Source organism: Salvelinus fontinalis, chromosome 1, assembly GCF_029448725.1.
Source record: "Salvelinus fontinalis isolate EN_2023a chromosome 1, ASM2944872v1, whole genome shotgun sequence".
NCBI classification, from domain to species: domain Eukaryota; kingdom Metazoa; phylum Chordata; class Actinopteri; order Salmoniformes; family Salmonidae; genus Salvelinus; species Salvelinus fontinalis.
The window spans coordinates 69,261,186-69,275,396 of NC_074665.1; the positions used below are offsets into that span (position 1 = coordinate 69,261,186).

The 14,211-nt window shown below is 44.4% G+C and overlaps 1 protein-coding gene across 7 annotated transcripts in view; it reads right to left on the bottom strand.

Moving 5' to 3' along the window:
- The window catches only part of LOC129860820 (vinculin-like), a 61,202-nt gene that overhangs the window by 4,852 nt on the left and 42,139 nt on the right, over positions 1-14,211 (bottom strand). Inside the window, exons 11-22 of one of the 7 annotated variants that reach the window (XM_055931638.1) lie at positions 10,143-10,333; positions 9,949-9,975; positions 9,467-9,666; positions 4,961-5,089; positions 4,679-4,828; positions 4,463-4,571; positions 3,958-4,260; positions 3,749-3,873; positions 3,379-3,579; positions 1,946-2,116; positions 838-1,041; positions 643-747 (exon numbers count right to left, since the gene is read on the bottom strand). In XM_055931638.1, the coding sequence (XP_055787613.1) occupies positions 643-747; positions 838-1,041; positions 1,946-2,116; positions 3,379-3,579; positions 3,749-3,873; positions 3,958-4,260; positions 4,463-4,571; positions 4,679-4,828; positions 4,961-5,089; positions 9,467-9,666; positions 9,949-9,975; positions 10,143-10,333 (1,915 nt within the window). Of the gene's footprint in view, positions 1-642; positions 748-837; positions 1,042-1,945; positions 2,117-3,378; positions 3,580-3,748; positions 4,261-4,462; positions 4,572-4,678; positions 4,829-4,960; positions 5,090-9,466; positions 9,667-9,948; positions 9,976-10,142; positions 10,334-14,211 lie in introns of all 7 variants that reach the window. The other 6 variants (XM_055931647.1, XM_055931664.1, XM_055931619.1 and 3 more) reach the window with 6 other exon arrangements.

The window sequence follows — 14,211 nt, forward strand, 5'->3', positions numbered from 1 at the left end:
TTTCTCATGGTCTGAGAGTCTTTAGGTTCCATTTGTCAAACTCCAAGCGGGCTGTTATTTGCCTTTTACTGAGTGGCTTCCGGCCTGATTGGTGGAGTGCTGCAGAGATAGTTGTCCTTCTGGAAGGTTCTCCCATCTCCACAGAGGAACTGTAGAGCTCTGTCAGAGTGACCATCGGGTTCTTGGTCATCTCCCTGGTCACCTCCCTCCCTTGGTCACCTCCCTGACCAAGGTCCTTCTCTCATTTTTTTGCTACTCTTCCCCAGATCTGTGCCTCGATACAATCCTGTCTTGGAGCTCTACGGACAATTCCTTCATGGCTTGGTTTTTGCTCTGACATGCACTGTCAACTGTGGAACCTTGCATAGACAGTGTGTGTGCCTTTCCAAATCATATCCAATCAATTGAATATTCCACAGGTGGACTCCAATCAAGTTGTAGAAACATCAAAGGATGATCAATGGAAACAGGATGCACCTGAGCTCAATTTCAAGTTTCATAGCAAACGGTCTGAAAACTTATGTAAATAAGGTATTTCTGTTTTTTACTTTTAATACATTTGAAAAACCTGTTTTCGTTTTGTCAGTATGAGGTATTGTGTGTAGATTGCTGAGGATTTTTTTTCTTAATTTTCTCTCTCACCTGTTCAGACTCCTCCTCGCTGATGTTGGTTCGTCCCAGCATGGTGGCTTTGACTGTTGACAGGATCTTCAGCTGAGTACTGATGGTGGGGATACGCTCACACACCTGGACACATAAACAGAATGTTACAGTACACCCCCTGAGTGAGTGTGCGTGCAGGTGTGTGTTTGTATGTGCGTGCTTGTGTATGTGTACCTGCAGCAGGTTGGTTCTGATGCGTCGGTCAGTACACTGCTTGGCCACCTCTTTGGCCAGCCTGGTGACCTCATCCGAGGCTTTGGCAATATCTTTAGCACACTGGATCATAGCCCGCTTATTACCGCTGCCGCCGCGTACCAACCGGGACATCTCAGCCATCAGCAATGCCATCCTCTTGGCTGCCGCAATGATGTCATTTCCCTGTGGAGGAAGGGGGAAGGGGAGAGGGGTTAGTGTGATGGGGGGAAATTGGGGGGAGGGACAATGGGAAAGATGGAGTTAGTATTGTGGATGGGTGGGGTCCTCCTGAATGCATCTGACGTGTTTCACGTTCCACTTCTCCATGCCTCTGTGTTAATAGTCTTTCATACATTTATGTTCTCAGACATTGATCTTCAATGGTTGACGATCATGTGTAATGGAAATGTGTAGTCCAAAAGTTAGTTTTCTTGAGCTTGATTTAGAATGTTTTACAACACTCGGGCACGCACGCACGCACACACACACTCACATACAGCGCCGATAGGTTATACCATGTGATGATGGTCAGGTGGAGGTTAATATTTATCATCAGGCAAAGCAGGAAGTGTCATCCTACCAGCAGCAGGCAGCTAGGAACACTACATCACCCAGAAAGTAGTGAGAAGCTGTCATCCTTGGCTTCACAGGTTGGACAAAGGCAGAGTCCGAGCAACTGGCTCCTCCTCTAAACCACTTAGTTACCCAAGGGAGGGACTTGAGAAGCCAGTATCAGTTTATCCAGCAGGTGCAACAAAGGTGCCATTCCAACAACAATCCTCACAGGCAACCTTAACATAACCCCAACAACACAATGTAAACACAACTGTGTGTCAACTAAGTGTCCAGGAGTAATGCAGCAGCCATAGCTGATTGGATGTCCCCATGGTTACAGCAGGATGCAGAGCCGAGAGTTTCCATAGTAGCGGTGCAGATGGGATGCAGTCAGGATGTAGTCTACACCTTTCTGAAAACGTAATCCTAGTAAATTACAAGTTCCCATAGTACCAGTAAATGACTTGTTCCCATAGTAACAGTAAGTTACTTTTTCAACAGCAGGATGCAGAGGGGATGCAGTGGCCAGTACCTTGCTGGACCACTTGCGCGCCTCCTGATGAAGCGATTGTGCGGCGGCTAGGATGGGTTGATTTACGGCATTGCCGTTAGACGGCATCATCAACAGCTCTGGCTCATAGTCATCCTCACCATCAGTAAACTCGTCTTCATCATCTACCTCTACACCCTCCTCTTCCTCAGGCTGGGGGTGGGTGAGGAGAGGAGGGGAGTGATGTAGGAGTGATAGGGGTGAGGAGAGAGGCAGAGGGACGAGGAGATAGATAAGAGGGGAGGCAGAATGTAGAAAGTAGAGCGTTAGTATGACAGGCACTGAATGGACAGAAGGACAAGAGGAAGTCTACAGTCGGGAGGAGGAGGAATGAGAGGATGGAGGGAAAAAAGCGATACTACCACTGGGGGAGAACGGAAAGAAGAGAGGAGAAGAGGCAGACAGTTCTATCAGGGAGGAGAGAGGAGGGGAAGGAAGAGTTGGGCTAGGCAGGTAGCAATGAGGAGAGCTGTGGTAGGGGGAGAGGAAGTCAGCCTGGGCTACAGTGTTAATTTAGATACAGGTACAGACAGGTACAAAAGTATTCTATAATTGTTTCAATGTTGTGTAGTAGACAGAAACCAAACCAATATTGACTCTGACTGAGAGAGAATTGTGTTTTTGTCCAGACTCTGTAAGACTGTTCTGTTCTAGTCCTTCTGTTTAGGGTTAAACAATTCCCGTAACTTTCCCAAAATTCCCAGGTTTTCCAGAAATCCTGGTTGGAAGATTCCCGGAATCAGAAAGGAATAAGCAAGAATTCCGGAATCCTACAATTTCTGGAAAATCTGAGAATTTGTGGTAAAGTTAAGGGAATTTTGCAACCCTACTCATGTTTGAAGGTTAGATTAGAGACACAGCATGCAGACACCTTTCTCAGATGACAGTTTCCAGTTTTCGTCTGAAATTGGAATCAGCTCCCAGATCTTCATATTTCAGCAACACAGTCGTGTTGGAGAAATCCCTTTATTGTACAACTCAGAGTAGAGACACACAGGACATCAGAGAACCGCGTCTGTCATACCCAACCACTCCACATATCTCCTCTATCATAACCATAACCCCTCCATAACTCTCCTATTTGTCATAACCAATCCTTCCTCTGTAGATATTAATACAGTAGCCGCAGTAAAACTCTGTACTAAACCCTGTACAATCACATTACCACTGGTAATAAGATTACATTACCACTGGAACTAAGACTGCATTACCACAGTAATACCACTGGTAGGGCCTACTAGCACAGCTAAACCGTATACAGTAGGTCTACTCCTGTCTGGGAAATGCATGAACACCTGCACTAACACACATACACACTAGCACATACTTACAGCTGCACTAAAGCTAATGGCTAGCACCCTAACACCAGAGCAGCGTATGTACGTGTATATGTACGTGTGTGTGTGTGTGCTAACCTTGCTGGACCACTTGCGTGCCTCGTCGTGTAGTTGCCTAGCAGCCACCATCATGGGCTCACTGAGCAGCTCTCCTGCCTTCTGCTCTGGAAAGTCTTCATCTTTGTCTCTCTCTTTCTCCTCTGGAGGTGGGGGGCGAGGAGGGGGCACCTCTCCCTCTGGTAGGGGGGGCTTAGGGGGGGGCTGCTCCTGATCACTCACCTGGAGGGGACAGACAGACAGACAGAAAGACGGTCAGACGGACGGAGAGATGTAGGCCCCACCTAAGCCCCAGATTGAAAGAATTGTTTTTCTTGTTTTATTTAACAATGCCTGACGCTGAAACAGTTCAAGAGTTTGTGTAACACTGTGTGTGTGTGTTTGTACTCACGTGTAGCTTGTCTAGGTCTGGGGGTGGAGGGGGGAAGTCTGGTTCCGGGAGGCTGAAGGCTTCTCTGACCTTCCCAACAGCAGCCAGAATTCTGAGGCAAGAATCTAAAAATGCCTTCTGAAGGGCTGAGTGGGAGAGGTATGGGCATGAATTACAGTCAAATTCTGGTGGCAGAAGCAAGGCATATATGTGTGCGTGCGTGTAAGTACCTGGGTACTGTATATTTCCGGCCACAGCCTTAGCGTCTATAACCATAGGTGATATAGTGTGGCTGAGTATATCTGATGCACGTTTCACTGCTTCTCTGAACCATGGGTCCTCTGAGTTCTCCACCTCTCTCTTCGCTACCAGTAGTACGCGATTTGCTCGCCGAGCTATGCTGGTCGCCCCGGCAACTAGCATCTGCGGCTGTACATTTGCTATGGCGACACGACACTTATCGATGTCCTTCTTTATCGCCTCCTCAGACGCATCCAGCAGAGACTTGGTGTCTATGGCTTCATCCACCAGACCTGCACACACACGCATGCAAGCACACAGACAGACACGTACACAGACACACACACACACACACACACACAAAGAGACATGAGGAAGAGTGAAACATACAGTACACAGATTTCAGAAATCTTTTGGTGTGTGTCCACGTGTGTGTGTGTGTGTGTGTGTGTGTTTGCATATGCATGCATGCGAGTGTGTGTGTGTGTGTGTTACCAGTGAGTTTCTCTACATTGTCGATCCACTGGTTCTTCATGGTGTCAAAGTGTTCGTAGGCCGCCTGGTTACCTGGATTCTTCAACAGGATACGAGCTGCGGAGGTCACCTGAACACACACTCATAATCAACATCATTGTTGTGTCTATCTAAAGACTAAGTCTGTGGACACACATACACACACACACACACACACACACACACACACACACGTACCTGTGGAGTGAGTTCTCTGGTGTGTTTAACGGTAGCCTGTATTCCCTCAACTGTGTTCTTATTGGCTGATCCCACGGCCGCCGCCTTCTCCGCTGTTGCGCCCAGGCGACCCGCATGGGCCTCAAAGTTACCAGCACGCTCATCAAACACCTGCAACATACACACACACACACAAATTAGCCTCTAATTTCTACACAACGTTATAGAAAGGAAATATACAAATATAGACATACACACAGACAAGGAGACAGACAGTATATATAACAGAAAGACAGACAGTACCTCCTCTCTGTGTGGGGCCTCTGGGGGGGCAGTCGCAGACACGGCCAGTAGTTTAATGGGGGTGGTGGTGTCACTGAACACATCGGATACTTCCTGGGTCATGACTTCCTGCATACGACCCTTCAAGTCCTGACAGACATACAGCATGGATATTTATATCAGTACATGTTTTATATGTCTAATGTACAGTCGTGGCCAAAAGTTTTGAGAATGACACAATTATACATTTTCACAAAGTTTGCTGCTTCAGTGTCTTTAGATATTTTTGTCAGATGTTACTATGGAATACTGAAGTATAATTACAAGCATTTCATAAGTGTCAAAGGCTTAAATTGACAATTACATGAAGAGTCATTACAAAGAATTACAAAGAGTCAATATTTACAGTGTTGACCCTTCTTTTTCAAGACCTCTGCAATCTGCCCTGGCATGCTGTCAATTAACTTTTGGGCCACATCCTGACTCATGGCAGCCCATTATTGCATAATCAATGCTCGGAGTTCGGCAGAATTAGTGGATTTTTGTTTGTCCACCCGCCTCTTGAGGATTGACCACAAGTTCTCAATGGGATTATGGTCTGGGGAGTTTCCTGGCCATGGACCCAAAATATCGATGTTTTGTTCCCCGAGCCACTTGGTTATCACTTTTGCCTTATGGCAAGGTGCTCCACCATGCTGGAAAAGGCATTGTTCATCAGCAAACTGTTCCTGGATGGTTGGGAGAAGTTGCTCTCAGAGGATGTGTTGGTACCATTCTTTATTCATGGCTGTGTTCTTAGGCAAAATTGTGAGTGAGCCCTCTCCCTTGGCTGAGAAGCAACCCCACACATGAATGTCTCAGGATGCTTTACTGTTGGCATGACACAGGACTGATGGTAGCGCTCACCTTGTCTTCTCCGGACAAGCTTTTTTCCGGATAAACTAAACAATCGGAAAGGGGATTCATCAGAGAAAACGACTTTACCCCAGTCCTCAGCAGTCCAATCCCTGTACCTTTTGCAGAATATCAGTCTGTCCCTGATGTTTTTCCTGGAGAGAAGTGGCTTCTTTGCTGCCCTTCTTGACACCAGGCCATCCTCCAAAAGTCATCGCCTCACTGTGCATGCAGATGCACTCACACCTGCCTGCTTCCATTCCTGAGCAAGCTCTGTACTGGTGGTGCCCCGATCCCGCATCTGAATCAACTTTAGGAGACGGTCCTGGCGCTTGCTGGACTTTTTTGGGCGCCCTGAAGCCTTCTTCACAATAATTGAACCGCTCTCCTTGAAGTTCTTGGGGATCCGATAAATGGTTGATTTAGGTTCAATCTTACTGGCAGCAATATCCTTGCCTGTGAAGCCCTTTTTGTGCAAAGCAATAATGACGGCACGGGTTTCCTTGCAGGTAACCATGGCTGACAGAGGAAGAACAATGATTCCAAACACCACCCTCCTTTTGAAGCTTCCAGTCTGTTCTTCCAACTCAATCAGCATGACAGAGTGATCTCCAGCCTTGTCCTCGTCAACACTCACACCTGTGTTAACGAGAGAATCACTGACATGATGTCAGCTGGTCCTTTTGTGGCAGGGCTGAAACGCAGTGGAAATGTTTTTGGGGATTCAGTTAATTTGCATGGCAAAGAGGGACTTTGCAATTAATTGCAATTCATCTGATCACTCTTCATAACATTCTGGAGTATATGCAAATTGCCATCATACAAACTGAGGCAGCAGACTGTGAAAAATAATATTTGTGTCATTCTCAAAACTTTTGGCCAAGACTAGAAATAGAGAATGATGACAGAAAAATAAATGTCATTTTTGATGAGCGATATGTCTGTGTGTGTAATTTCAGAGATGGACAGTATTTTTGTTACATGTATTTAAAAAACATATTTCAATTACTATTTTGTCATTTGTATTTGAATGGCCTGAAAAAAAAAATCACCATGTCATTTGTAAATGACATGGTGATTTTTTTTTGTTACAACAAGAGACTTCAGAGAATGGTAGCCTATTTTAATATTTTCAAAATGCTCAAAATACTTAAAAAATAATATCAAAAGCGGTTCAAAATTTTGTGGCCCCCTATCACCCCAAATTTGCTGAATTGGTATCAAAAGTCTTATGGCGTTATTGTGTGAGGCCATGAGAGGGGTCAGTGGAGGAGTGGAGGAGCTTGAAAGAAAGTTGAAGCACAAGGATGCACTTCCTGAGCGAGAATAATGCAGTGACGTTGGTCCAAAAGGGGAAAGTGAATTCGACGTTGAAAGCAAAAACACTATGTTATTGCCTATGCCATCAGTTACACTCCCTCTCATTCGGGGAGTGAGTTCCATTCCTTGACTTTCTTCCAAACCCATTTTCTCCTCCTCCTCCACTTGCACCTCTGACTGCGAGCTCATGTTGAGGCACAGTATCTAATTTCTGACACCAATGATGCAAATTTGGAGTAATAGGGGGCCACAAATCTCTGAAGACTAAAAACTCTATGAACTGTGCCAATTGTCTGGGCTATTGGTACTGTTCAGCGTATTAGCCTAGGGTCATAATTAATGTAAATGTTTTATAATTCATTTAAGGAGGCTACCCGCAAATGTATATTCTATATTTTGAAAATACAAAATACACATTTTAATTAAATAAATATTTTGGCACCAGTGTTGTTGTAACGGCAGTCTACGTCGTCCTCCTCCTCAGACGAGTAGAGGCGAGAAGGATCAGAGGACCAATGTACAGCGTGGTAATTAGACATAATGAATTTAATCAAACAAAAAACAAGACACTATACAAACTGACAAAACACACTAACCGTCACCGTCCCGTGTAGCACCAACACTGACACAGGAACAATCACCCACAAACAAACAGTGAGAACAGCCTACCTTAATATGGTTCTCAATCAGAGGAAATGTCAAACACTTGCCTCTAATTGAGAACCATATCAGGCAACACATTTAACCCAACATAGAAACAGACAAACTAGACACACAACATAGAATTCCCACCCAGCTCACGTCCTGACCAACACTAAACAAGCAAAACACATACGAACTCTGGTCAGGACGTTACAGTTGTAGTTTATTTTGATACATCAGGGTATTTTGTAACAAGATGCATGTTGATGTACAGGTAACTGCCAAAATATAGGAAACACCAACATTAAGTGTCTTACGTGCTGACCACACCGCTCACGCGCATGTTGATTTTGCCCACCCACACCAGATGCGATCAGGACACGCAGGTTGAAATATCATAACAAACTCTTAATCAACTATAATAATTTGGGGACAGGTCGAAAGGCATTAAACATTTATGGCAATTTACCTAGCTGGCTTGCTGTTGTTAGCTAATTTGTCCTGGGATAGAAAATGTTGGTTTTTATTTTACCTGAAATGCACAAGGTCTTCTACTCCGACAATTAATCCACAGATAAAAGGGTGAACCGAGTTCGTAATCTCTCCATCAAGCTTCTTCTTCTTTGGACTTTATATGGCGGTGCATTTAAGGTGCATTACCACCAACAACTGGACTGGAGTGTGGACCTCAATTCATCGTTCAATCCCCCACGTGGGTATATGCAGGAGATTGGAGAGGTGGGACTTGCAGCGTGTCAAGCGTCACAAATAGAACCAAGTTCTGTTTTAGTTGATGCGGGCGAGCAGTGTGGGTGCAATGATGGAATAACATGTATGTGTACATTTATTTTGCAACGCTTGCGCACATGATGCGGGTGGTGTGGTTAGCACATTTATAGGGCTTTGGGCTGCAACAGCTTCAATGTGCCTTGGAATAGATTCTGCAAGTGTTTGGACCTCTATTGGAGGAATGCAACACCATTCTTTCACAAGAAACTCCATGATTTGGTGTTTTGTTGATTGTGGTGGAAAAAGCGGTCTCAAGTGTCGCTCCAGAATCTCCCAGAAGTGTTCAATTGGGTTGGGATCTGGTGACTGAGACACACACCCACACTTTAATTAAACACCCTATGCTCCTTTGAGACACCTCTTTCAAAGTCACTGAAATCTCTTATTCTAGGCATGGTAGCCAAAATAATGGGCAACTGAGCATTTTATACATGACCCTAAGCATGATGGGATGTTAATTGCGAAGAAGAATTATCTATCCAAAATGGAGATGTATGGGTAAACCACTTCTCCAATCTTTTTGGCTCTATAACAAAGAATAAAGAGCAAAAACATATACATGACCAAATACAAATCCTAGAATCAACTATTAAAGACTGCCAGAACCCACTTGATTCTCCAATTACGTTGAATGAGTTACAGGACAAAATAAAAACCCTCCAACCCAAAAAGGCCTGTGGTGTTGATGGTATCCTTAATGAAATGATCAAATATACAGACAACAAATTCCAATTGGCTATACTAAAACTCTTTAATTAACTCAGGAACCACACCTGTGTGGAAGCACCTGCTTTCAATATACTTTGTATCCCTCATTTACTCAAGTGTTTCCTTTATTTTGGAAGTTACCTGTATCTTTGCCCATCACTGCGTGTGTGTTACCTTCAGACTTTCCTGTAGTTGTGAAGCAGTAGCTTTAGCCTGCGGGGCTTCGGCCTCTCCCCTCCCCGCTATGTCTGCCAGTGATGTCATCAGCGCCTCATTGCGATCGCAGCGGACAATCATGTCCTGCCGGTACGGCCCCCCCAGCCCTCCAGCCAACCGGCGGCCCTCCGATACCAAGCCCCGGATTGCTGCCTGACCTTGAGGGTAGAGTAATGCATGTGTAACACACTGGATTTGAAAGACTTTGTTGCAAAACATTTCCCATTGCAAAATGTTTCATCCACTCAATATGGATGAAATTACCTTCAAATTAAAGCTGACAGTCTGCATGTTAACCTCATAGTCATTGTATCATTTCAAATCCAAAGTGCTGGAGTACAGAGCCAAAACACAAAAAAATGTGTCACTGTCCCAAAACTTTTGGAGCTCACTGTACAGCATAACAGCTTTATGGTTCAGTTCTCTGTAAAAGTAGTTACCTGAGTTGTGCTGTGGCCGCTCACACACTGCACTCAGACGGCAGCATGGCAGAAACAGAGTACAACATAAACACACATGCACATAGGGGTGTGCAAAATAAAGATGGACACTGTACTGTATTATCCTCTCCTTTCCTCTCCCCTGCCTTCTCCACTCTCCACTCCCCACATCCCCTTCTCCCTCCCTCACTCACCCACACCCCTGTCATCCTGTCCAGGGTTGTTGACCCAGCGTAGGGCCTGCTCCATCTTGCCTTGCAGAGTGATGGCTGGTTTGGCAGGTCTCATGTTGGCCACCGCTCTGTTGGTCTTAGCCTGCAGGGTCAGGAGAGCTGCTCCAATGAGTTTACATAGCGCACGCGCCTCTGGACTGTCCCCTTTACCCCTGAGATACAGGGAGAGATAGAAGGGAAGGAGAGAGAGGAGAGAAACCGAGACAAAGTGAAAGAGTGAGGGGGGAGAAGAGAGAGGATGAGGGCAAGAAAGAGATATCAACCAATCATATTTATTTATTAAGCCTTTGTCACAAAGTGCTTTACAGTAGTCTGTCCAAGACCACAAAGAGCTAGCAGAAGCAGAAGCACAGTGGCAAGGAAAAACTACATAGAGGGAAAAAAACATATAGCTGTACCAGGCTCATCGGCCCCCTGGGAAGAATTTTGTCAGGACTTCAAGCGGAGGGATGAAGATGGTGCCGACAGAGATGGCAGCTTCGCGACTAGCTCTTAGGAAACTCTGCAGTATTTTGTTTGTTTATCTGCTCTTATTTACGTTATTAGCTCAGGAATTGTTTTGTGTCATTACATACAGCCGGGAAGAACTATTGGATATTAGAGCGGCGGTAACAAAACTTCCAGCATTACAACCAGGATTACGACTTCGCTGGAGCAGATCCTTTGTTTGCTCTCCCCAGAGCAATTTAACTTATTCCAGAGGCTGACCCAAAACAAAGCTGGCGGAGGAGAGATACCCGTCTTCTGGTCCGACTTAGGAAGCGTGCACACCATCCACCGCTCCCGAGTATTTTACTCGCTAATGTCCAATCTCTGGATAATAAAGTTGATGAGCTCAAGGCGAGAGTTGCTTTTCAGAGAGACACCAGGGATTGTAACTTACTCTGCTTCACGGAAACATGGCTCTCTCAAGATCTACTGTCTGACTCTGTAAACCAGGTTCTCAGTACATCGCGCCGACAGGAACAAACATCTCTCCGGGAAGCAGAAGGGTGGAGGTATATGTTTTATGATTAACGACTTATGGTGTAACTGTGATAATATACAGGAACTCAAGTCCTTCTGTTCACCCAACCTAGAATATCTCACAATCAAATGCCGACCGTACTATCTCCCGAGATCATTTTCGTCAATAATAGCCACAGCGGTCTATATCCCCCCAAAAACCTATGCCACAACGGCCCTCAAAGAACTTCACTGGACTTTATGCAAACGGGAAACCACATATCCTGAGGCTGCATTTATGGTAGCTGGGGATTTTAATGAAGCAAATTTGAGGAAAAGGCTCATGAAATTCTATCAATATATTGATTGTTGTACTGGCGCTGCTAAAACTCTTGAGCATTGTTATACTACCTTCCAGAATGCATACAAGGCCCTCCCCCGTCCTCCATTCGGCAAATCGGCCCACGATTCCATCTTGCTGCTTCCCTCCTATAGGCAGAAGCTCAACCAGGAAGCACCCGTGGTAAGGACTATTCAATGCTGGTCTGACCAATCGGAATCCACGCTTCAAGATTGTTTTGATCATATGGACTGCCGCATTTAACCAGGGAAAGACTGGGAATATAAAAGAATACAAACAGTGTAGTTATTCCCTCCGCAAAGCAATCAAGCAGGCTAAATGTCGGTATAGGGACAAAGTTAAGTCCCAGTTCAACGGCTCAGACACGAGGCGCATGTGGCAGGGTCTACAGACAATCACGGATTATAAAAGGAAAACCAGCCACATCGCAGACACCGACGTCTTGCTTCCGGACAGGCTGAACAACTTCGCTCGCTTTGAGGATAATACACTGCCACCGACGCTGCCCACTATCAGGGACTGTGGGCTCTCCTTCTCCGTGGCCAACGTGAGAAAGACATTTAAGCACATCAACCCTCGCAAGGCTGCCGGCCCAGATGGTATCCCTAGCTGTGTCCTCAGAGCATGTGCAGACCAGCTGGCTGGTGTGTTTACAGATATATTCAATCTCTCCCTATCCCAGTCTGTTGTCCCCACATGCTTCAAGAAGGCCACCATTGTCCCCGTACCTAAGAAAGCAAAGGTAATTGAACTAAATTACTATCACCCCGTAGCACTCACTTCTGTCATCATGAAGTGCTTTGAGAGACTAGTCAAGGATCATATCACCTCTACCTTTCCTGTCACCCTAGACCCACTTCAAATTCTTTAACCTGTTTGGGCTGCAGGGGCAGTATTGAGTAGCCAGATAAAAGGTGCCCATTTCAAACGGCCTCGTACTCAATTCTTGCTCGTACAATATGCATATTATTATTACTATTGGATAGAAAACACTCTCTAGTTTCTAAAACCGTTTGAATTATATCTGTGAGAAAAACAGAACTCATTTGGCACAAACTTCCTGACCAGGAAGTGGAAAATCTGAAATCGATGCTCTCTTCTAGGTCCTGCCGATTGTTCTTGACAAAGGACATCTTGTACAATATTCTGATGGAAGATCAGCAAAAGTAGGACCCATTTTATGATGCTATTTCATATATCTGTCGAACTGTGTACTATTAGTTTTGCGCCCAGGTTTTGGGCACTTGCTCGCCATAACGTAAGCCTTATGTCGTAATGAAGTTATTTTTAGAATTCTAACACGGCGATTGCATTAAGAACTAGTGTATCTATCATTTCCTATACAACATGTATTTTTTAGTTATGTTTATGAATAGCTATTTGGTCAGAATATGTGTCAGAAAAAGTGTCAGAAAAATATCCGGACGTTGTGGGAAAAAGTAGCTACGTTAGCACAATGTATAACCACTGATTTCAGCTCTAAATATGCACATTTTCGAACAAAACATAAGTGTATGTATAACCTGATGTTATAGGACTGTCATCTGATGAAGTATATCAAAGTTAGTCAAAAATTATATATCTTTTGCTTGTTTGTTACGATCGCTAACTTTTGCTGCTGGGAAATGGCTTGTGTTTCTGGCTATTGTGGTAAGCTAATATAACGCTATGTTGTGTTTTCGCTGTAGAACACTTAATAAATCGGAAATATTGGCTGGAATCACAAGATGCCTGTCTTTCATTTGCTGTACACTATGTATTTTTCAGAAATGTTTTATGATGAGTAATTAGGTATTTGACGTTGGTGTCTGTAATTATTATGGCTGCTTTCGGTGCAATTTCTGATTGTAGCTGCAATGTAAACTATGATTTATACCTGAAATATGCACATTTTTCGAACAAAACATAGATTTATTGTATAACATGTTATAAGACTGTCATCTGATGAAGTTGTTTGTTGGTTAGTTTGGTTGGTTCTTGGTTAGTTAGGTTGGCTTTGTGCATGCTACCTGTGCTGTGAAAAATGTCTGTCCTTTTTTGTATTTGGTGGTGAGCTAACATAAATATACGTGCTGTTTTCGCTGTAAAACATTTTAAAAATCGGACATGTTGGCTGGATTCACAAGATGTGTACCTTTCATTTGCTGTATTGGACTTGTTAATGTGTGAAAGTTAAATATTTCTAAAAAATATATTTAGAATTTCGCGCCCTGCACTTGAAGTGGCTGTTGTCATATTGTGCCCGGCTTCGGGCTTGCAGCCCAAAGAAGTTAACAGTGGGCGCTTAATATAATAGTGTTGTTTGACATGACAACGAATGAAAATGTCAGGGAGGAGATAGTGTGACAGGGTAGGAACCAAAGTGTGGACAAGCTGGCTAAAAGACTACTCTAGCTCTGATGGAGTCACTTTTATTGATAACTTTGACACCTTCTGGAAACAGAAGATACTCTATAGGAATGACAAAGTCCATCTAGACAATCTGGACCCTCTCTTTCTAAAATTATCCACCGCAATTGTTGCAACCCCTATTACTAGCCTGTTAAAACTCTCTTTCGTATCGTCTGAGATCCCTAAAGATTGGAAAGCTGCCGTGGTCATCCCCCTCTTCAAAGGGGGTGACACTCTAGACCCAAGCTATGACAGACCTATATCTGTCCTAGCCTGCCTTTCTAAAGTCTTCGAAAGCCAAGTTAACAAACAGATCACCGACCATTTCAAATT